Genomic DNA, 24,505 nt, shown 5'->3' with positions numbered 1-24,505 from the left:
TAAATATTTTTTAAAATCTATGATATAATCCACTATGTTACCACTGTCATTGGGAATATATTTCATTCCTTTGGATAACAGTTTGAAAAATGTTTTGCTTATTTTAATCTGTGTATAATTATATATGCTGAAGTCTCCCATACTATAGTGTACGTCACTATGTTTTATAATTTCATCATTTGTGTTTATCTTTTTATTCACATGTAATTCCTTGTTCTTCCCCAGTTGTTTCCTTGCCAACTGTCTGTGTTTATCTTTTTATTCACATGTAATTCCTTGTTCTTCCCCAGTTGTTTCCTTGCCAACTGTCTTGTCTCCTGTTCCACTTGTTGTTGTGGTATTAAGGTGAAAAGAGGAGGGAAAGAATTTCTTGTTTATACAGTCACCAATGACTGTGAGTTCTAGTGCTCAGAATCCCTACCTGTTGTCAAGAATACACCAGTAAATGACAAATAAGGCTTTTAAGTTAAAAGATTCCTAAGCAACATCCTACCTAAATTAAGGAAATAAGGAGGAAACAAAATGGTTGTGAATAACTATTTAGCAAATCTAAAGACCATAATTATAAACTTTACTAATGTAAAGTGACACATGAAACAGTGGGCTGAATGCATACCTAGATCCTGCATTTCACAGGAATGCTTCTCCAGCACCTCAGCCATGGTTTCCTCATGTCTAACCTCTTCTTTCTCTTTTTCAGTTTTTAGAACCTAGAGAGACATAAAAATATCAATGTTACAATAAAGGAGTGCAGTCGTAGTCATGTACTGCTTAGGAGTGTCTTACCCCCCCCCCCCGTGCCATCTTACTCATGTGATAATACTAACCCTACCCATGACCCTAATCCCAACCCTACACATTAGGGTACTAAACATCCTTTCCCTGGTAGTATCACTACAAAGCACACACACACACACACACACACACACACACACACACACACACACACACATACGCACACATACGCATGCACACACACACACACGCATGCACGCACACACATGCACGCATGCACACACATGCACACACACGCACACACACGTTTGTGTGCTTATATCAAACACACCATCACGTACTCAAACACATCTATCCTCTTCCTTTGTCCTTATTCTAATCTTAACCTGTAATCACCCACACGCATACACGAGTGCAGACACAGACAGACAGCCATACACACAAACACACACACACAGGCATGCTCCTGGGTCTTTTTATGTCACTTTCTCACTTTTCCAGTCAACCTATTTTCCTTTAGTTTTTGGTTTAATGTCTTGCTGTACCCTCATCAGCTCCTGTCTTATATTAATTTCATACTGCTGCTAGGTTGCAAAGCTTACTGATGTCTGTTCACCTACCTCAAGATCTTATCAGTGTACCTGGTTCTTGGTTTTAAGAGACTCCATTTCCTGGATGAACTTCTCAGTTAGTTCCTTGACTTTCTCATTGTAATTCATGTCTTTCAATTTTAGCTGGTATTCATTTTCCATCTTCATCTCCTCCACACGTGTCTTTAACTCTAGCATCACTTGATTCTGTTAAAAGCAAAGAAGAACAGTGTTAAATGAAGAAGAAATGTACAAATTTAGCCCCCCCCCATCCCAATGCAAATTTCTGCCCACTTCTCTGAAAAACATGACATCAACCTCCTGTGTTCCCTTACTCTTTTTTTCCAATTTTTCAATTCTCCAACTGACTTCTCTTCTTAAAAATGTTTATTTACCACTTTACTGATTTAGTCACCTTCTTTCTATACACATTTCCTATTAAAGGTGAATGTTATAAACATTCAATGTGGTATAAGTTTCAGACAACAAACAATAACAATTATGGTATTATGATATTTTCTGGTGAAGACAGTAATGAACCATAGGTTTGGTAATGACCAGCCTTCACGGAACAAATGGTGACCAAACAGGCTGTTTCTCTTTAAAATATAAAGTACAGCTGAGTAGTAAGTTGCACTTACCCATAACAAGAGATGTTTGAATCCCTCACTGCTGCAGTAGCCATTAGATTGTATGGCTTGCTTCCTGACCAGGAAACAATGACTGGCCAGCTTCAGACCATTCTGGCTGTCCCTCACTTCTTCAGTCTGACTACTGTTTGTCTAATTCCATAGAGGGAAATCAGCAGTCAGAGGGAAGCTTTCTTTAGCACTTTCTTGCCCATACAATGACAGGAAAGCCTAACATCCTGACATACATAATCAATATTAACAACAGAACATATAAAGTACAAATCAAACATAACTCCACTTTATATCCAAACTACATGGGGGATGGAGGGAGGGTGTGGCTATTGCAGGAGTGAGGAATTTAAACATCTGCTGTTATAGGTAAGTGCAACTTACACAATTGTACTATGTTCATCATTCCCACACAGTTCATGTAGTAGGAACTTCTCTGATCTCAAAAATGATAACTAAGCTATCTGGTTAACCAAATTTGCAGATGACTAGAAACTGGGTGCAACTGTCAAAATGCCCTCAAATAGCTGTACCCTACAGAAAGAGCTTAACCTGGTCAATACTGGGTGTATGGATAATGGGCTTAAGCTGATCACTAAAAAGCATGGTATTGTTTCTTTCATAAAACGGACATTACCCACATCATACAATATAGATAACACAGCTTAATTAAATGAACATATAGTCACAGAGCTGTGCATTTAACTTGACAGTTTCCTCTCCTTTGATCATCACGTAGTAGCTATAGTCAAGAAATTCTTCTGCTAATAGCCAAAGGTGTTATACATTTTTATTTATTTTCATTTTTATTTTATTTTAACATTTGTTTATCAGGAAAGTCCGACTTGGAATGAAGCCAATTTTCAGCAAAGGCCCAGGGAGAAGTCGTCCAGACGCATGTCTCTGAAATGTGGGAGGAAACCAGAGCACCTGGAGGAAACCCACATGAACCCAGGGAGGACATGCAGACTCTGCACAGAAGGCACTCCAGCCAAGAATCAAACCAGAGAACCTCTTGCTGTGAGGCGACAACACTACCGCTGCACCACTGTGCCGTCCTGGATCCAAAAATGTCACTGTTCCCCTATACTCTTTATTAATCAGACCCATTATAAAGTATAATGCTTCCTTTGACATGTACTTGACACATCAACAAACTCAAAAGTCCTAGAGCTTCCTAACTAAAAAGATCTTTGGTATTAAGAGCTTTCGTTATCAGGAAATACTGTGCTTCAAAGGCTCTTGAGGGGGTTATCTGTGCATTGCTTACTATACCATTAGAGGCCCGATGATGCTTGACTTGCTATATATCTACAGTCATACAGCTCAGCTAACACCAGAACTAGAGATCTGAACCTTCATCAACAGATAAACAGAATATGATGGAAAGACAGATTCTTCACCCAGCAACTTCCCCTTTTCTACAATAAACTTTCTCTGCATGTTAAGGACTGCAATTCAATCTCCTCCTTCAAACATAACCTGGATGACTAGATACATGCTATTAAATTTATACTGGGACTAACTGACATCTCCGTCTCCTTCCTCAAGAAAGGTGACAAAGCATGAGGGTCAGTATTGGCAAGGTGCATATGGTCATTAAACTAAAACAGCAATGAAACTTCAACCTCTTTGGGATACTTGCAGAGAAGAATATGAGGACAAATAAAGTGATTTAGACTGGGACACATGGTGTTGATCCTGCAATCAAACCTCCATCCATTAACCCTCAAAAGCAATTACAGTACAAGTAGCACAAGACTCAAGGGGTTGAACATCAATGACACCCATAACTTGATGTGAATACTCTAGATGCTAGAAATAGTCACTGATGATGTTCTGTATGTGCCAATGTCCAAGATGAAATCAACAATGATAAATGGGCCTGTAGCAAAAAAAATCTACTGGTGCCAGACCGGGGGTCAGTGAGGGGGCATCAAAATAGGAAGGCACTGCTGAATATTGTCTAGCCACCCAAGAACTACAGGAGGAATACAGTATACCCATCTCTGTGTGAGCCTTAAACTAACACCCTCATCATCTTTTCCCAGTCCATATTTAACTTAAAAAAAGTGTTGTGGAGAGAAAGGGTAAATAATGCCAGCAAGGTGCAGTGAGGCCTGGAGGAAAGAATACAACATAATTCAGTTTTGGATGGTAGAGTGAGTCCTGAAGGAAAGAACATACAATTCAGGCTCAATGAAAGAAGAAACACTACTCTGTCATTTTCTAGAAGGAATCTTACCTATAGAAGAACGTTCAGCTTGAGCAACACCAGATTCAGAAACATCCTCAGTTTTGCTCTTATGAATTTCTGCAGAGGCTCTACAAAACCCACTGTCAAGCCTACTCCTTTTAGGAGGGATGTTAAGGAAATCCTTGAAAAAGAAGAAACTTCTTCGTCCTCTTTGCTTTCATTCTTTTTTGTGTCTGTCCTCAGAAGAGGAATCCCTAGAGATCAATCCATTTAGAAGTATCTTATTTCTCCTGGCAGTTAATGTTCTAGGTTCAAAGCTAGCATGGATATCAAGTCTCCGCCCAAGTGAGAAGTATCCAAGCATATCACATGCAAAGTATACTTATCTTGTGGGTACATTTGGTACATTTCTTAAACCATAATTGTTTATGCATCCTGTTAACAACCAAAAAGTTCTAATCTGAACCAGTACAGACTCAAGTCAACAAAACATGCCAGTGAAAGGCACAGTCACTAAACGATGTCTAATTCAGGGCAAAATGCACCAGACAGTAGAAAATCCACTAAGAAAATCAGTAAATGGTGACAAAATTAACAAATAAGAAACTTCCCAAAATATAAGAAAGATCTAACTAGTACATGAACAAATCAGTAAATGATCTCCTAATCTTATCAGTTAAGTAAATAAGAAAATAACCAAAAATAACAGTAGAAAATCAGAACACCAAAAACACGGGGGATGTTTTCTCTGATGCTTTGCTGTTGATGGCAAAAGACATCTGGATATAAAAAGGCACAGAGCACTATGGAAATAGTGGAAGATTTTTTCAGGTACCAAGCTGACTAGAGCTTGTATCAACTACCTAGAGGTGGATAGACTGGATCATGAGATATCTTGGTAAAATCTGCAAAATATTCTGTAGCTCGCCTCCTCTAAAAATTACTTTAATAGAAACATTTATATGTTATACTTTTATACTAAAAAGTTATAACAAAGTGCTAAAGAGAGAACTTTATTGAAATTATTATGTCACAGTCTTACCTATATCAAATGACATTGCCAGAGCAACAGATTTTGCATTATAATATGTTAATAGGTAAATGGCAGCATAATCTTATAATTATTATATAAATCATATCTACCCATAGGTGCCTTATATATTCTGTCAGCTCTTTTTAGAACTACTGGCAGTGTATTAGGAGTCTGACTATTAGCTTTCAAGACATCTTGAAAATTATCATAAAGTGTCAATTTTGACTACTATCATTTTCTTGCATATTTTACTTGCAGATGAGGGATCCCCTTCAGGTCAATAAAACTTCTACAGCAGAGTTTACAGTTTTTAAAATGATATTACCTTTGCAGTGAATCTGTATATTGTCAGAAACCTTTCTCATTTTGAGAACTTATGAAAAGAGAAGAAGCTATTAGGGCAATATATTTTCTCATCTTTAGAAGATACAAATTAAGGGCATTTTTTTTGTCTGTTTTCTATGCAGGATTTTCCTCTGTATCAAAGAATGTTTATGTTTACATCCTATGCACAGAATGAAACCAGTCCAGTGAGGGGACCAGTTTGGTCATTGTTGTGTTGTGTGTTTTTTGTACTGTGTTAAATAATCCCCTGCCAAACATCTTGTAGTCAGTCAGATACTAGCAGAGTTGAGGAAGGGGCAAGGTTAGGAGTAAGCAGCATTAACATAACTTTTTAAGTTTATTGGATGTTCAAGGATTATCCATCAACAGGTACTCTGAATTCATCATGAATGTAGGCAACACCAACATGGGTATTGTCAAAGGTGCTGATTTACAATTTACATTAAGTAAAACTGAGGTCAGGAGAGTTTTGGTACTTTGAAACATGATTTGCTATCCCAGTTATTGGAAGTGTTCAAATGGAAGTATGTACCTTCCTGTAAAGCAGCACTGGAAGTTGTGCTTTTTATAAAATTCTTGGGCTGTACCCTTTAAGCTTTCTCTTTTAACGGGCCTAACAGGCCTACCTTTTATACCAACTTTTTTAGTTTTCTTTGTTACATTCTATTACTATCTTTTAACAGCTCACCACCCACAAGAGGAAGGGAGGTTGGCACAGTGGTTAAGGTGTTTACCTTACAGACACAAGGTGCAGGGTTTGATTCTCACATGGGCTAATTGGCTAGGCTTAAAATGGCCCACAAAGGCAATTAGCCTAGCACTAATCTATGAACTTATCAACATGAAACACAAGATGCTAATATTAAGAGAGGTTAATACAGAACAGATCTCATTTACTCCTCCTCACACGAAGCAAAGACATTAACCAACCTGTTATAGACTATAGCAACTTATATTTCAGGCCACCAGATCAAAACACAGGCAATCATTCTATTTTTGAATGGATGTTAACCAATAAACAACATACAGTTACCCCCTCAGCAATATGACATGATAATCAAAGTGTCATAACCCATCATATAGATTCTGGAAATAAACAAAAATAGAGAAATGCCCCCACTCTGCTTGGATCCACTCTAAAAACATTGAAGATCAACCTTTCAATATCCAATTAGCAAGATGCAACTGGTTCCCACTTAAATACCTGCCCTTAAGTGACACAGTCCAGTATTATAATCAAACATTTCTCCACATACTTGATTCTACTGCTTCCATACAGAAAAAAATGCTCCCTGGCCTACCCATGATACAAAATACTTAGTGACAATTAGAGATGAAATATAGAAAAAAATGAAAAACAATCCAACAGCCAGGAATACAGGATAGCTCAAAACCACACCAAAAAATGATCCAAAAAGATAATTTAACATATTGTATCAAATTTCATACCAGTCAAAACTAATTTTAAAACATTTTGGCGCAACATCAATAACCTTGCAAAACCAAGAAAACAAAAGCAGTCTTCCCCAAATGCTTGCAATACAAATTATAATAGTCTATTCTTTCAATAAGGTCTTCACAGACACCCTAACCTTCACAGCACAACTATACTATAACAGTCATGCTAAAGTAACTCTTAATCTCTCCTCCCTCTGTCCTGTATCCCTGTCCATATTATCTCTCCTTCCTACACTCCATCACTTCCCCACTCTCATAGCAACCACTTCTCGCTATTGTATTTCACCCACTTTTCTATCCCCACTCTCATAGCAACCACTTCTCGCTATTGTATTTCACCCACTTTTCTAACCCCACCATCCACCTTACCAGTCTGTCACTGTAGCCTAAATGAACCTACAATAACTCTGTAAATGGAATTTTATATATCTTGATATTATCTAATGGAAGACTGTCTAACAAAGTAGTTAATATATAAGTTGTGTACTCACCATAACTTAGCATCTGTGTTGTCCACTTTCATTCTTCTTCACCAGTGGGTTTGGATCTGATCTTCAGATCTGACTTGACCACATGCACAAGATTTCGGATTCAGCTCTCGAGCTTCTCCCTCTACCCATAATGCTCTATTCTATCCCCAACACCTCAGATTGAGTTTGCTGCCTAATCTCTCACTTTATAATGGAGACAGATATAGAGATAAGAAATGTCAGGGCTCAAACCTGGAACTAAATGGTTCCAATACAGTCTAACAGATGCTTCTAGGTGTAACAAGAATGGAGGATGGATGGGAGGGAAGGTGAGGAAAAATGAAAATAGACAACACAGATGCCAAGTTATGGTGAGTACATAACTTATAAATCTGATGTTGTCCTTTTTGTTCTTCTTCACTAATGGGACAGTTTCCACAGCTATGTAGCCCTCTGGAGGCCCTCATGGTAGGACATGGAGAGAATTCCCATACTCTGGAACAGGCTATCCATCTATGTCAAGCAAAGTTCTTCATTAGCATTCTTCAAGAATAATCTTGATGAGTGAATGGGAAATAGCTAAATACACCCCGGGGATCACTCTGCTCGACAGTGGCACAGGAAAGTAACTTTCTTGGGTGACTTAAGCCAGGGAACCTTGTTGGCTAGGCTTACATAGGCTCTTGAGCCGATAGCCTAGTACCTACCTATGAACCTATGAATATGCCGGAGCACTGTCGAACCAAAAGAAGCTCTGCTTCTGGAGACAATGTCTGATATGTAATGTGTAACAAAGTGTGAGTCTTTGACCAAGTGGTTGCAACACAAACATCATCAATAGAAGCCCTTGACCAAAAAACAGATGAAGTAGCCATAGAATGAGTGGCATTAGCTAGAGTGGGTCGTGGCAAATCTAGTCCTTTTAAAAAATAAATGAAATAAAATCAGTAATCCATTTGGTTAGTGTAAGTTTAGATACTGCCTGACGCGAAGTGGTTAGGGGAAAAGGATACAAACAGCTGATAGGACTTCCTAAACTCTTTATCCTGTGAAAATAAAAACATAATTGTCTGTGCACATCAAGAAGATGAAGCATGTATTCTCCCTTATTCCTAAATTTTGAAAAGAAGACTGGTAATTGTATGGACTGGTTAATTTTACTTTCTGTCTCCACTTTAGGAAGAAAGAAAGAGTTGGTCCGAAGAGACAACCTATCCTTATGAAAAATAATGTAAGGAGGTTTAGCTGACAGGACCTGATACTCATAAATTCTTTTTCCTGACGTGATAGCTACTAAGAAGATCGTATTTCAAGAAAGAAACTTTATATCAAATTTTTCTGCTGGTTCAAAGGGTTTCTGAGTTAATCCCTGAAGGACCACGGTAAGGTTCCAAGGAGGAGAGGGGTCCTTTATTAGGGGTCTGAAGAGAAATATGCCCTTCATGAAGGCTTACACAATCTGGATGAAGCTGGAGAAAAGGATTTGTTTCCAGAATGGAAATTAGAAATTGCTGCCAACTGAAGCTTAATTGTAGAAAAAACAGCTCCTTCTTTAAAAAGAGTTGTTAGAAAGAGAAGAATGGCCAAAGGTTGTGCTAAAAAGGGTTGACATTCTGATGGGAGGCCCAAAAACAGAACATCTTTTCCATTTGCTTCTGCAGACTTTCTTGGTAGAAGTTTTCTGGAAGGTCAAGATAACCTCATGGGCTGGGGAAGAAAGCCTGGACTGTCTAACTATTACTGGAAGTAGAAAAACCATGTGGTTAGCTTGAGGGCTTGGAGACTGGGGTGTTGAATTCTTGATGGATGAGACAGGAGATCCTGAGTGGGTTACAGTATCCATGGAGAGATATCTCAATTGAGACCAAAGGGGAAGGAGAACCATACCTGTTGAGGCCAGAAGGGGCAATGGGGATTACTGAGCTCTTCAGCCTTGATTACTTTCTAAAAGAACTTTGAAATCAGGGGGAGAGGAGGGGTATGTATACAGGGGACCCAGATGACAATTGTGAATCCAAGCATCTCACGGTGATTCCCCCTGAGGCAGGTTCAGAAGTAAAGTACTTGCTGCCCTTGTTGTTGAGGGGTGAGGCAAATAGATCACAGCAAGTCTGGCCCCAGTATCATATTCACTATCAATTGGCTGACAGACCACTTGTGAGGCATCACAATGGATCTGCTGGGCCTGTCTGCTAATATGTTGGCGCTGCCCAGGATGTGCATCCCAAATCTTCATGGCCTCTCTGCATAGTGGATAAGACTGGGTTCCTCCTTGTTGTTGATGTACCAGACTACTGACATATTGTCTGTTTGGATTGCAATATTCCCCAGAGGGAGAACATCTTAAAATGCTTGCAACCCTAGAAGGACTGCCCTCATCTTTAGGATGTTGATATGCAATTTAGTCTCGAGGGGACCACATGCCTTGGACCATCTTTCCTGAGAAATGCCCCCCCCCACCACAGCTGGAAAGCACCCGTGGTCACTGTGCCAAATGGGGGCAGAAGAATGAACAGTCTGACTAGAAAAAAGATTGTTGGATTGAATCCACCAATGAATATGCTGTTTGCAGACTGGAGTGAGTCTTATGGGAAACGATAGGGGCTGACAAAGAATTGATCATTGTACCACCAAAGTCCACTGAAGAATTCACATAAAGGATCATGCTAGAGGGACCAGAAGTATGGCAGCTGATATCGACCCAGGAGGCTGTAGTACTAATCGTGCGGGAGGAGATGGGTGAGACAGAATAGACCAAACTTAATGTCTCAAAGATGTGATGTGACAGAGAGTGAGTGGTAGTAATTCAAAAGAGTCCCTATGAACTGTAGGGTCTGTACCGGGACTAGATTTGACTTGGTTTACTGAGATGCCTAAAGTGTTGGAAACTTGGACCAAGCAGTCCCTGGCTTGTATGGGGTGGTGAAGAGTCAATCATTGAGATACAGAAACACCTGGAATCAGATATGAACTGTCCAGGGCCAAGGCTCTAAGAGGGCAGGATGGATCTGACAAATTCAGAGACAAACCCAATCCCTTGGACCTGACACCGACCTCTCAGATCTGAGACCTGCTCTGATTTGAAGGTATTGGAGCAGAATCAGTCAGGAACACTGTCGGAGTTGAAGATGGTACTTTCCTTGGATCCATCTCCAAACCTCTCAGGATCTCATATCCTGGGACTCCAAAACTACCAGTCAGATTGGAGAAAGAGACAGAATGGACTTCGGGTGCACTCATGGCTCTAGGAGAGGATGGAGTTGGCAGGACCCCCATCTGGATCTGAGCCCTGAGACATTTCTGCATCATCCTATCCATATCCACCTCTGACAAACTCCTAGAAGATCTGGAAGATGTTGTGGATGAGGGTCGAGAGTGTTTCTTTACAATCTGAAAAAGCTGAGTTGGCAGAGAAGGTGACATAGATTTCAGTCCATACTCTGGTGTATGGCTTTTGCGGCTTGAAGTAGGTCTTAGATCCAAGAACTTAGGATCCAAAAATGAAGTAGAAGGCAAGGGTGAAATGACAATAGGAACTGAACCTTTCATATCCAATGAAGGCTTTGGGTCCCGGTACAGTCCAAGAAGTTTTGGATCTGAGGTGGTTGGACTTGAAATTTTTCTAATTTTGTCAAGTGACTCCAAAGAAGCCCTTGGGGACTTCTGAGGAGATCTCTTCCTGTCCAAAGAAACTGATTTGTGTGTGTTTTGAGGGGGGGTGAGCCCCAGAAGAAGCAGGAAGCAACCCTTTTGAATCATTTTATAGCACCTGTCTGATAATGCTCTGGGATTAAAAGTGGCACAAAAGGGACAAGCTGTGTCAAGATGTTCAGGTCCTAGGCAATATATGTACTTCTTGTGGGCATCTGAGCTTCGGATCTTATGCCCACAAGAAGTGCACTTTTTGAAGCCAGTTGATTTCTCTGACATGGTCAAGGAGTAAAACACGGTGTAAACACGAAAACCACAAACAAGAAATTAGATAGTTTTTTAAAACAACAAACAAGTTTTAATAATGAAGGGGGAAAGGAATACCAACTATGGGAAATCAGAGAATACCTAAAAAAAGGTAAGGAAAGGAAGGTACCAGCAATGGTATTATGACTACTCAAGCTGAGTAGAAGTTACGAGTAAAGACAGAAGAAATCGTAATGAAAGTTGCAGAGGGAGGAGCTGGACAGCAAAAAAAGGAAAATCAAGTATGACTGTAAAAATTATATGAAAACAGCTGCTTACTATGCTGAAAGGCAGAGCCTACATCCAGCCATGATGGCAGCAAACAAGATCTGAGGTGTTGGGAATAGAACAGAGCATTATGGGTAGAGGGAAGAGCTCAAAAGCTGGATCAGAAGTCTTGTGTATGCAGCTGAGTTGGATCCGAACCCATTGGTGAGAAAGAATGAAAAGGACAACATCAAATCTGTTGTTATAATGATTTTGCATACTAGATATTATATTAGATGAACACTCACTGTGCTAGACAGATTTCTATGATATGTTTTTGCATGCTTAATACTGTATTTGTAATCTTCAACTGTACTTTAAATTACTTCTTTGTCTACTATTACTTTATACTTACTTTTCCCAGGCTGAGCCTGAAAACATTACACCTGAATGAGTCCTCTACACTGGTCAACAAAAGGTAAGTAAGTAAGTAAATAAATAATACTGTTCATCCTCCCAAGTAGAAAACTGAAATCTGAAACACATATATGACTTTTGTTCAGTAATAATATGTGAAATCAAAAAACATCTACAAAAAGTTAAACCTACAACTCTAGTCCCTGACTACATTCCACCAGGCTATTTACTTATTGCTGTAGATTCCAATGCTCATTCTGTATCCATCCTCCTAAACAGATCCAGCAAGAAACAATATCTTCCTACGTAATGGAAACAATCTTAAAATTTTCCTATCCATAAAGGTGGTACATCTATGCAATTATTAACTCTTGGGAAATGTTCCTAACCACAATAACTTGGTATATCACACCCAACAGCATGGCTTTAGACAAAGCCAGAACAATGAAACATCCCTGACTGCATTCTTAGATCTTATTAACATGCAGCTAAATTAAGGTAAATTAATAACAGCAATATTTCTGGATCTCTCCAAAGCAAATCTGGCACATCTTTGCACTAGTTACACCTCCATCAGCTAAGTAACAGAGACAAAATTAAACAAGTTACCCTATGTTTCACCAGCTATATGTCCAAAATAGCACAGTGTTTCAGGTGACAGAACTTAACTTTCCCACATCTCCCAGTCACAACTGGGGTACCACAGGGATCCACACTAGGCACCTTATTCTACATTTATAAATAATATGCATTAGGTTTCACCTACTGCTACTTTGGTATAATACACAGATGACTTTACCTCAATCGGTGATGGCACCTCAATAGACAAGCTACTTAAAACCAAATACCAAGTTGATTCTCAGATAGAACAATTACTAGTCAATTCTGAATTACTATTAAATGCAAAATAACAATAATAACAATAATAAGCTACTCTTGTTAACATTTCAGCATAAAATGCCAGACCAACACAATTACTGAAATTGCACAGCATACTAAGAAAGGTACTGGATATTATCATAGACAGGAGCCTAAAGTTTGACAGTCAAGTAGGCTATGTAATATGTAAAACAAACTAGGAACTGGGCATGTTTTACAAATCCAAAATACTAGATTCTACAGTGTTATCCCTACCATGACACAAGCTCTGCTTCTGCAATGCCTACTGTACCCATTTTCAATCATGACAAACATACAAAATACACTAATTAGAAAGTTACTAATATAATGTTGCCAGATTTTTTGCAAATATTCCACACAGATCTCATCATTGCCTTGCACCTCCTGGCTTTCTGAAGAAATGTTTGTTATTAGAGGGAAGGGTGGAACTGCATAAAGGAGAAGAGTGGTGGGGCAGTAGGGACCATGCCCAGTGCTACCAGAGGGGTAGGCACTGGGAAAAGCCCCTACCTGTATCTGTACCCAAAGAAAACATCTGCATCATCCTGACCACATCAGCTTCTAACAGACTCCTTAATGATTGGAAGGACCTGAAGGAGGAAGCCAATGGTGGTTAAGATGAATGTCTATGTTTCACCTGCAAAATAGCTGAGTGGAGCCTTGGGCTAGCTGGCACCAAGGAGAAATGACAAGGTGGAGATGGAGACTGAATCTGAAGGATCAACACATCAGGTAGAGTCAAGAAATTCAGGGTCTTCAGAGCCAGGCTGGACTGGTCCAACTCTGGAGACCTCATTCTGGACTTTCCAACCCTATTATCCTGCTTTATTTGTTTTCTTTACTTTTTTCTTTTTCCTTTTCTTTCTCCAATTTCTTGATAACTTTCACTTTATCAGACTTCTTAGGTGAAAAGAAGCTGCTTCTGGAGCGAAAGGTGGTGATCCTCCTGCTTGAACTCAGAACAAAAAACAGCACTGTAAAGTCCAGGAAATTAAAGTACAGAATAACCAAATGAGAACAAAGTGAATTCTTTGGACACCATGCACCAGTGAACAAGAACTTTATTAAACAAAACTAAAAGAAGAACAAGCCTAATGAAGAGATAGATAGATAAACCAAGGACCCCATCTGCCTGAGTTGGTAGTAGCTCAAGTGGATATGAAAGACTCCACACCTATCAAAAAGTGTACGTGTCCTTTATCTATATACAAAGAACTCTTATGTACAACATATTTACAAATATTTAAAAATCTACAAACATATACATATACAACTCTATTTATACATATTCATAATCTCCTTTACAGTCATACTAAATCTTCATGCCTGTTAAAACCCCACTCCTTTTTCCATAACCACCATCTGATTTTACTTAATATTCTTGGTAAAATCCATTTCCATTAAACATAATTTTATTTATTTCATTCCATATAACCCATATAACACAAAATAATTTTAACATATTCTTTACTGCTATTCTTATAATAACTATATTTAATCATATCCATGTTTATTTTAGGCACTTATTTTACATCTTCAAAAATCTTCTTTACATAGTTTTTCCCATAAGTTTTTTTTACTCTTTTGCATTTCAAAAACCCATGTTCCATAGTTTTTTCACCTTGACAATGCAAACACATTATACTACTTTTCTTTTTATATGGCATATTTTCTTTTTCTGGTAATTTATCAACTACCAGTCTCCACAAACAATCTTGACATTCTACTTTCTGATTATATCTGGTAATTTATCAACTACCAGTCTCCACAAACAATCTTAACATTCTACTTTCTGATTACACCATTTGCTTCTTATTTTTATAGCTTTAATTTTTCCATCTGTTAGGTTTTTGCAATGCTTTTATATAGTAATGTTTTATCATTACATTCTTATACCATACATTTCTATCTTTTTCTATATTACCAATTTTTATTTTCCACAAAAATATTTTTCCTTGGCAACATTTTATTTATTTTTTTATTTATGCACTTTCTTTTTTTTTATTCTTTTTTAACATACCCAAAATTTATCATAATTACATTTATATAATTTTACTACTAATCTCTCATTTTTTTCTTTTATCCACTTTAACACTTTGTACAAATTTAATGAAGCAACATATACCACTGGGTTAATTAACCCAAAACCTCCTTCCTCTTTAGTTACAAACAAAACTCCACTTTCTACTGGGTTTAATCTAGAACCCCATATAAATGAAAAAAATAAACTAAAATCTGCAATAATTCCTTTTCAAATACTCATAGTAGCTTAAATATACTCGCTAAGTATGCTATTTCTCCCCATCAGTACTGAATTTATCAAATAATTCTTTTTTCTGAATGATACTTTATATGTTCTCCAGAAAAGATGGGTTTGTTTTATTTCTTATATTGATTTTTCTCACTGAATTCTACTTATATCTTTATTCCCAAATTTTATACCTAATGCATGAGTGCCAACTGCTCTGGGCAAGCCTGCAAGTAAAGATAACCTAGGTGAACTGTGGCCCCTAGTTACAAACAGAATAAATGAGTGGCTTACTCACAATTAAATGATCAAGGTGTGAAGGTATAAAAGGCTGGGATGAAGATTTTCAGCTTATACAGTGTCACCTGGTCCACTGATTTTGACTTTGGGATCTCCCTCCAGTATTTAAGATGGTTGGGATGGGCCGAAGCCACCCCAGATGGCTTTTCAGTTAATCGATGAGTCTTACAGAAAGACTGTCACTGGTCTTAGAATCCTGTCTCCGTCATTAGTGAGAAAGAATTCCATTGGGAGGTGCCGCTGTGCTCGGATGTACAGTAATAAGCAATTAGCAGCTATGCTCTTGTCTGGAAATATACAGGAGTCTTGATACAGACTGCCCAGACAGTTCTCGAGGAATCCTGGTTGTGCTACTGTCTGGGTAATACTCAAGAATCTTGAAAAAGACTGTTCAGACAAGTATTCAAGAACAAACCCTTGTTTGTAGGTTGGTGCCCTTTTAGCTGCAAAATCATATTTAAAATGTTATCAAGCATCCAATCTTCTTGTAAAGAAAAATGAGACAGTTCTCACTTATCAGGTCAAATGTTTTAATGGCAAATGAGCGTTGCTTAGATGTACAGGTTACAAGGATTGAGTACTGGCTATTATAATGTCATTTGCATATGTTAACAGAACTGGAATTCTTAACCCTTCAGTTGTTATATATTCCACCTCCTTCATTTTGTTATTTATCACACATACTATCACATTTATAACTAATGCAAAGAATATAACCAATACATCAATCCTTGCAACCTGTACATCTAAGCAGTGCTCATTTGCTATTAAAACATTTGACTTGATAACTGAAAACTGTCTCATCTTTCTTTACAAGAAGATTGAATGCTTGATAACATTTTAACTGTGATTTTACATCAACACGGGCACCAGCCTACAAACAAGGGTTTGTTCTTAAATACTTGTCTGGGCAGTCTTTTTCAAGACTACTGAATATTACCCAGACAATAGCACAGCTAGGATTCCTCAAAAACTGTCTGGGCAGTCTGTATCAAGACTCCTGTATATTCCCAGACAACTGCACAGCTGCTAATTGCTTATTACTGTACATACGAGCACAGCAGCACCTCCCAGTGGAACTCTTTCTTGCTAATGATAAAGAAAGGATCCTACGACTAGTGACAGCCTTTCTGTAAGACTCATTGATTAACTAGAAAGCCATCTGGGGAGCCTCTCCCAACCATCTTAAATACTGGAGGGAGATCCCACAACTCAAATTAGGGGACCAGTTGACACTGTATAAGGAGAAAATCTTCATCCCAGCTTTTATACCTTGACATCTGAATCGTTTAATTGCGAGTAAGCAAATTTTACACCTAACACAGAAATTTCATTCATTGTAAAATATATACCCGAGTTTTTACTAATCGCCTAAACCTTTACTTTTTTCTTTATTTAAAGCTATCCCATCACATCCAGACACACATTTGTGCAAATTATTACTTCTTTTATCCAAATATTGTTTTTTTGCAGTTATTATAATGTCATCTGCATATGTTAACAGAACTGGAATTCTTAATCCTTCAGGTGTTATATATCCCACCTCCTTTGTTTTGTGATTTACTGCACATACTATCACATTCATTACTAATGCAAAGAGCATACAACTCATTGAACATCCTGTCTTACACCACTATTCATATGTACCTCTTGGCTTAACCAGCCATTTACAAGTAGTTTTTCTTTATTATGACTATATACTGGCATATATAATTTCCTAACTTTCTTACCTATATTATATTCGTTCATTATTACCCATAAGATTTCATGTCCGATTGTATCAAATGGCTTATTAAGGTCTCATATCATGATTTTCACTCTTTTTTTTCTATTCATAATATCATCCACAATTTCTGTATCATTAATAATTCTTGACAACCCTTCCTCTTTATAACATATATACTATCTTCCATAATATTTTGCATTTTAGTTTCAAATCTATTTTGTATTATTTTCATAAAGATGTGGGAGGCCACGGTGGTGCAGCGGTTAGTATTGCCGCCTCACAGCAAGAGGTTTTCCAGTTTAATCCTTGGCTGGGGTGCCTTCTGTGCGGAGTCTGCATGTCCTCCCTGTCGTCGCGTGGGTTTCCTCTGGGTGTTTCCTCCCACATCCCAAAGACATGCTGTAGGTGGACTGGACACACTAAATTGGCCCTAGGCATGAGTGTGTGTGTGTGTGTGTGTGCCTTCTGTGGAAGGTTGTGCGCCGGGCTGGCAACTCAACACAGTAAAACTCCACTGCCAATCATGAGCTGTGGTGACCCCTAACCGGGAAAAGCCAAAAGAAGAAGAAGAAGAAGATTATTTTCATAAAGATCTTATAATCATTATTATTCAATACTATTTGTCTCCAGTTTTTTAATTGTCTTCTATCTTCCTTCCTCCATATGAATTTAAGCATTCCACTATATAATTTCTTATACATAAAATCTTCATTTAATCATTCAAAATCCTTAAGAAATATTTTTTTTACTAATCCCTTAAATTTATATACATTTCATACCCTATTCCATTTGGACCTGCAGCTAAATCTAAATTTACCTGTCCTCATATTTTATCTAGCAAGTCCATGAATTTTTGTCCAAAGTTTTAACTTACTACATACTATAACTTCTAACATTTTTATTACATCAATTCCTTTCTTTTTACTCTTGCCTCTTTGATCACAATTAAAGTTTCCTGTTATTACAATATTCATATTTATTACTACATAGTCTAAAATCTGATGAAGTAAGTTTTCTCTTTCTTTGCAATTAGTATAAGCATATAATGTTATAACTCTATAGACGTGTTCTTTCCATTTTAGTGGTACTGCGGTAGCGTTGTCACCTCACAGCAAGACGTTGTCCCGTTCAATTCTCAGCTAGAGCGTCTTCTGTGTGGAGGCATACGTGAATGGGCGTGACTTCGTTGAAGGTTGCGTGTCAGGGCTGGTAACTCGGTACGTAAAAATCCACTACCAAACATTAGCAGACCGGAGTTCCGCTGTGGCGACCCCTAACTGGGATAAGCCGAAAGACACAACAACAACATCTAATACCTTTACTGTATTTCTACAGAATATGGCTATTCATGAACATCTTTCATTTTCCACATAGTTTCTCTGTAAACTTTCTTCATTTGTTAAAAATCTTGTGTCTTCTAATATAATTACATCTACATCATATGTATTGCACCACTCCAAAATCCCTATTCTTCTTACTATATTTTTAATACTATTCACATTTACAGACAACACTTAACATTTTCATTGTTCCCTTTTCCTTAGATTCATGGTTTCATAAGTTCATACCTAATTACTAGGTTAGCTTTTTTAATAGGCCATTCTAAGCCTAGCCAATTTCCCTCCCAAAGGTGAGAATCAAACACTGTACCTCGTCACTGTGAGTCAAACACTTTAAAAAGAAGTTATGTACTTACCATAACGTTCCATGTGAGTTGTTTATCTCACCTTTATTCTCACTGATGGGTTCGGAGCCGAGGACACGGCCGATAGCAAAGCTCAAGGTTTGCCAGTAGCTCGAGACCAAGCCCCTTATCCCACAATGCACTGCTGGAATTACCTCAGATCTTGTTTGCTTCGTGTAACTATATATATATATATATATATATATATATATATATATATATATATATATATATATATATATATATATATATATATATATATACCCTTTTATTTATTTCTACAAAGAAAAACTTCCCGAAGGGGAAGAAGAAATATTGAATAACTAGGATGGTACTAGCCTCTAAGTCAACAGTCAGCCAGGAGGGGGAAGGAGGGAGGGACATGAGAATAAAGACGAGATAAACAACTCACATGGAACGTTATGGTAAGTACATAACTTCTTTATGTGAAGTTGTTAAATCTCGCAGTTTATTCTCACTGATGGGTAGCATCCCTAGCACCCACAATCTTGGGTGGCTCATGAAAGTATGTTCTTCAGTACCGTGGAACCAAAGGAAGACCTGTCCCTGGAAGCCTTATCTACTTTGTAATGCGTGATAAAGGTATGAGGCTTAGACCAAGTGGCTGCAGCGCAAATATTGTCAAGGGGCAATTTAGCTTGAAAAGCAGAAGACATAGAAACGGCTATGGTAGAATGAGCCTTAGGTTTGTGTGTCAATGGCATGCTTGCATTCTCATAAACAAAGGATATACAATCTGATAACCATTTAGATAAGGTTGTTTTAGCCACTGGATTGCCTTTTCTGGCTTCTGAGAAGGATACAAAAAGTTGATCTGATTTTCTAATATCCTTAGTTCTGTCAAGATAAAATCTGAGCTGTCTGTGTACATCAAGTTTATGCAGCATGTATTCCAATTTGTTAGAGTGGTTGGGAAAAAAGACTGGCAGCTCAATGTCCTGATTGATATGTGATTCAGAACAGACTTTAGGTAAAAATGAGGGGTTTGTTCTGAGAGATACTCTACCAGCATGGAAGATCACGTAAGGTGGCCTGACAGATAATGCTTGAAGTTCTGACACTCTGCGGGCAGAAGTAATGGCCACTAGAAAAATAGTTTTCCAGGATAAATATTTGAGATCACAAAAAGATGCTGGTTCAAAAGGGGGAAGAATAATTTGAGACAGCATACCGTTTAAATTCCAGGGAGAATAGGGAATTTTGACAGGAGGTCTCATGTGAAGAACACCTTTAAAAGTCTTAGATAATTTATGGCCCATAACATTTGAGCCACCAAACCCAAGGTGAAAATTTGAGATGGCAGCTAACTGGACACGAACTGTAGCAGCTGCTGCCCCTTCCTTAAAAATCTTTGTCAAGAATTCTAAAATGGATGATAGCGGAGCTCGGAAAGGGTCAATTTTCTGCGTGTTGGCCCAAATTGAGAACCTTTTCCATTTATTGCTGTATAATTTCCTGGTAGATGGCTTGTGATAAGACAAGAGAATTTGTCTTGTATCTTCCGAAATTGAATGAAGCCTGGCAATTAGGGGAAGTGGATTAGCCACACAGTCAGTTTCAAGGACTGCAGTGAAGGATGGAGGTCCCCTGACGGGTGCGTCAGAAGGTCTGGAACTGGGTCCAGGATCCATGGATCTTCCAACAGATGATGGTGGAGAAACGGGAACCAAATCTGTTGAGGCCAGTAGGGGGCTATGAGGATAACAGTCCTTCCCAGCTATTTTGCTTTCTGTAAACATTTGGGTATCAATGGGAAGGGTGAGAATGCATAAAAGAGACCTGGGGGCCAATCGTGTAAAAGTGCATCTCTCGGGGGATGACCGGGAGGTGGTATTAGGGCAAAGTAGCTTCTGCATTTTGAATTGATGTGGCTAGCAAAGAGGTTGAAGCAAGGCTGGCCCCATTTGTGGGAAATCAACTCCGAAACCTGTTTGACAGACCACTCATGAGGGAGCAATATCGCCCTGCTTAGTTTGTCCGCTATCATGTTGGATTTCCCCGGGATGTGCATTGCTAACAGAAAACGCTGGGATGACACTGCCCATTGCCAGACCCTGAGGGCTTCTCGACAAAGGGGGTAAGACTTGGTTCCACCTTGCTTGTTCAAGTACCAGACTACTGACATGCTGTCCATCTGAATTGCAATAGCTCCTAGAGGAAGAGAGTCATGAAAGTACTGCAATGCCAGAAGTACCGCTCTCAACTCTAGAACATTGATGTGCATATGTGATTCTTGATCTGTCCATGTGCCTTGGGCAGTCTTTCCCTGAAAATGCTCCCCCCCCACCCTATCAGGGAAGCATCCATGATCACAGTGGCTACTGAGGGGGGGGGGACAAAGGGTCTTCTGATTGTGACATGAAGAGACGTCAACCACCACGAAGGTCTCTCTTGCAAGAATCTGTGATGAGAATCATGTGGTACATCAGTAGTTTCTGGTAAGACCACTGAGCAAAGAGGAGCCATTGAAGAATTTGCATATGCATCCTTGCGAGTGGTATAGCCAGGATTGCTGCCACCATCAAACCTAGCACCTTCAAGACATCTGCTGCTGTAGCTTTGTTCTTTGACACCAGTGTGCTGACATGTTGGCGGAGAAGTGAGACTCTTTCAATTGGAAGACGTAGAGTGGTAGTTGAGGTATCTAACTCTGCTCCTATAAAAACGGTATGCTGCGATGGCGATAAGGCAGACTTTTCGAAGTTGATTGTAATGCCTAATTGAGTGTCAAAGTGTATTGCGTTGCCTGAATCAATTGATGCCTGGTGGTAGCGGTGAGGAGCCAATCGTCTAGGTATGGAAACACCTGGAATCCTAGATGTCTCAGGTGAGCCATGACCACTGCCATGCATTTGGTGAACACTCTGGGGGCTGTAGTGAGACCAAAGGGCAGGGCTTGAAACTGGTAATGATTGGCTCCCAGCCAGAAATGCAGGTGATCTCTGGAGCATCTGTTCATCTTTATGTGATAGTATGCATCTTTGAGATCTATGGAGCACATCGAATCGCCTTTCCCTAGGAAGGGAAGAATGGACTGAAGCATGACCATTCGGAACTTCTCTATCTTTATGAACTGGTTGAGTCTGCAGAGGTTCAAGATAGGTCTCCAGTCCCCTGTTTTCTTTGGTACCAAAAAGAATCTTGAGTAAGTTCCGAATCCAACTTGGTTTGCTGGGACTGGTTGGATGACTCTTTTTTCTAGCAATCTGTGGACCTCTACGATTGCTTGTTCCCTGAGACTGGGTGGAACATCTGGGATTCTGTTTACAGGAATGGGAGGGGTAGAGAACGGTATGAAATATCCTCTGGAAATTATGCTTTGTACCCATGTATATGATGTTATGTTTAGCCAGGCTTCTGGGTACAAAGACAAGCGACCCCCAACTGCCTCCAGAGCCGAACAGCCAGGCCCCCTTTCAGGGGTGCTGGTAGGGTTGACCGGAGAAGTGACCCCTGTCACCCTGTTGCTGTGGACCCCCTCTGCCGTGGGGGTGGCATCTTCCGTTATAACCCCCTCCTCTGCCTCTAGAAGGGGTTTCTCCACGTGTGTCCTGAAAGGCTCCATGTGCTTTATGGAACCACATTTTCCCTCCCCTAGGGCCCTTGGGGTAGGGCCGAGTAGGGGTAGAAAAATGGACTCCAACGGCAGATAAGGTCTTGCCTTCTGCTCACACCTGGTTAAAGTTTCCTTTACTTTAGGTCCAAACAGTGATGAGCCATCGAATGGGGTGTTGATAAAGGAAGACTTAAAGGGTTCCACAAAGGAACAGATGCATCCAGGCTTGTCTTCGAAGAGCAATGCCCGAACTAATGGCTCTACTCAAACCATCAGCTGCATAGGATATGAGACACATGGATGAGTTTACCACTGAGTTTAGGGTAGCAAGCTGGGCGTTGACTTACTCGGCCACCCCTGCAGCTAACGTACCCTGGAGAGTATCTCCTAGCTCTTTCAGGAGATCTCTTTGTAGTCTTGTAAAATGGGTTAAGTAGTTCAGTGATCACAGAGAAAAAGTCGCTGAACTAAACATGCGTTTCTCATATCTATCCATGACCCTAGAATCTCTGTTAGGAGGATGGATAGATGCGGATGTCTCAGACACTTCCTTTTTGGTGGCTGCAGCTACCACCATAGCATCAACAAGCACTCCCATTGTCAAAAATGGCTTGTTCACTGGGGCAGACATGAATTTATTTGGCTTGCGAGGAACAGGTTCCATGGCCTCCGGTGACTCCCACGCCTTACAACAGATCAGTTCCATGAGCTCGTCATAAGGCGGAGACACCCAAGAAGTGGAAGTTTGAGACCCAAAAGCCTTCAAGAGCACAGACTTGTCCTCCATAGGGGTCTTGGACTGCCAATCACCCCTCTGACTAAGGATCTCTAGTATCTCTGCAAAGGAGATATCCTCAGAGGGGGATCGAGGGGACCCTTCTGACTCATCCAAGTCCGTGTCAGATGTCAAAGACTCCTGTGGGGATTCTAAGTGCCTCCTCTTGCACAGTCTCTTCCTGGGCACTTCCTCAGTGGGGGGATCTGGGGAGGTCTCAGAAGAGCAGGGGACACCCTGTGGGGGTACTTGAGGCTCAGAGTCTCTATGCTTAGGGGGACAAGTAGACGAAGAAGCAGATGCAGGGGCTTGAGGGGAGAGGGAAGGCCGAACTGATGCTGACGTTGTCTTTGGAGACAGGATTCTCCTCATAGCATCGAAGGCACCATGGCTCTGACAAGAAGGAGTAGACGGACCCGAAAGTACCGTCCAATCCTCCCGCACCAAAACCATGGGCTCCGAGCCCGAGGTAGGAGCCAAGCTCGTCCAAGCCGAAGCCCTGAGAGGAAGAGTCGGCACTGACAAATCAGTCCGACTATCCTCCCCGGACCCGATGGGAGGGCATCAGCTCCTAGAGTCCTCGGTCGGCGCCGAGGACATCCAAGTAGATGGAGCCGATAACACCAGTGCGGGTATCGGCTCCAAGGGTTCGACAATCATCGGTTCAGTTTTCTTCGGCTCCGAGAGTCCAGTACAGCTCGAAGGAGGAGTAGATAAATCCGGTTCCATGGTCTTTGGCACCGATGAGCTGGTCGGGGTCGACAACAATTTTGCAAGTCCTGGTGCCTGTAAAAGTTTCTGCACTAGCTGATCCATGTCCAAATCTGAAAGGCTGACTGAGGACTTAGATGAATACACCAAACATGCTGACTGGAGCAGAGGCGAAGAGGGAATTTCTGAGACCGGCTCCAATACTGGAAGCTGGCTCTGAATCAAAGGTACACTTTGTTCCAAGGTCTGTGGAACCGATGACCCTCCCTCTGAAGTTTTTGACTTTTTTGCCACTTTGGGGTCTGAAGATTTTGAGGATTTGGAAGACGTGCTAGTACCTTCATGGCTACTCAACACCTCAGAAAAGGAATGCTGCAGCAATCTCCTGTCTATTAGCTTCCTCCTTCTCTCCAAGAGGACTCTTGAAGAAAAAGAATGGCAAATGCTGCAAGTGTCTTGGAGATGTTTAGTCCCCATTCAGTAGACACATTGAATGTGTCCGTCAGTGACGGGCATTTTCTGCCCACAATCTGG

The 24,505-nt window shown here is 40.0% G+C and overlaps 1 protein-coding gene across 1 annotated transcript in view; it reads right to left on the bottom strand.

Annotated features, from left to right (window-relative positions):
* The window catches only part of CFAP57 (cilia and flagella associated protein 57), a 1,240,893-nt gene that overhangs the window by 444,986 nt on the left and 771,402 nt on the right, over positions 1–24,505 (bottom strand). The window contains exons 13-14 of the mRNA XM_044085374.1: positions 1,377–1,532; positions 617–710 (exon numbers count right to left, since the gene is read on the bottom strand). Coding sequence (XP_043941309.1) covers positions 617–710; positions 1,377–1,532 — 250 coding nt within the window. The remainder of the gene's footprint in view (positions 1–616; positions 711–1,376; positions 1,533–24,505) is intronic.

The sequence above is a fragment of the Protopterus annectens genome, chromosome 10.part0, assembly GCF_019279795.1.
Source record: "Protopterus annectens isolate FY-2018-M chromosome 10.part0, PAN1.0, whole genome shotgun sequence".
Classification (NCBI taxonomy): Eukaryota; Metazoa; Chordata; order Ceratodontiformes; family Protopteridae; genus Protopterus; species Protopterus annectens.
The sequence above is the reverse complement of the archived record's forward strand: the minus strand, read 5'-3'. Positions and strand labels throughout refer to the sequence as shown.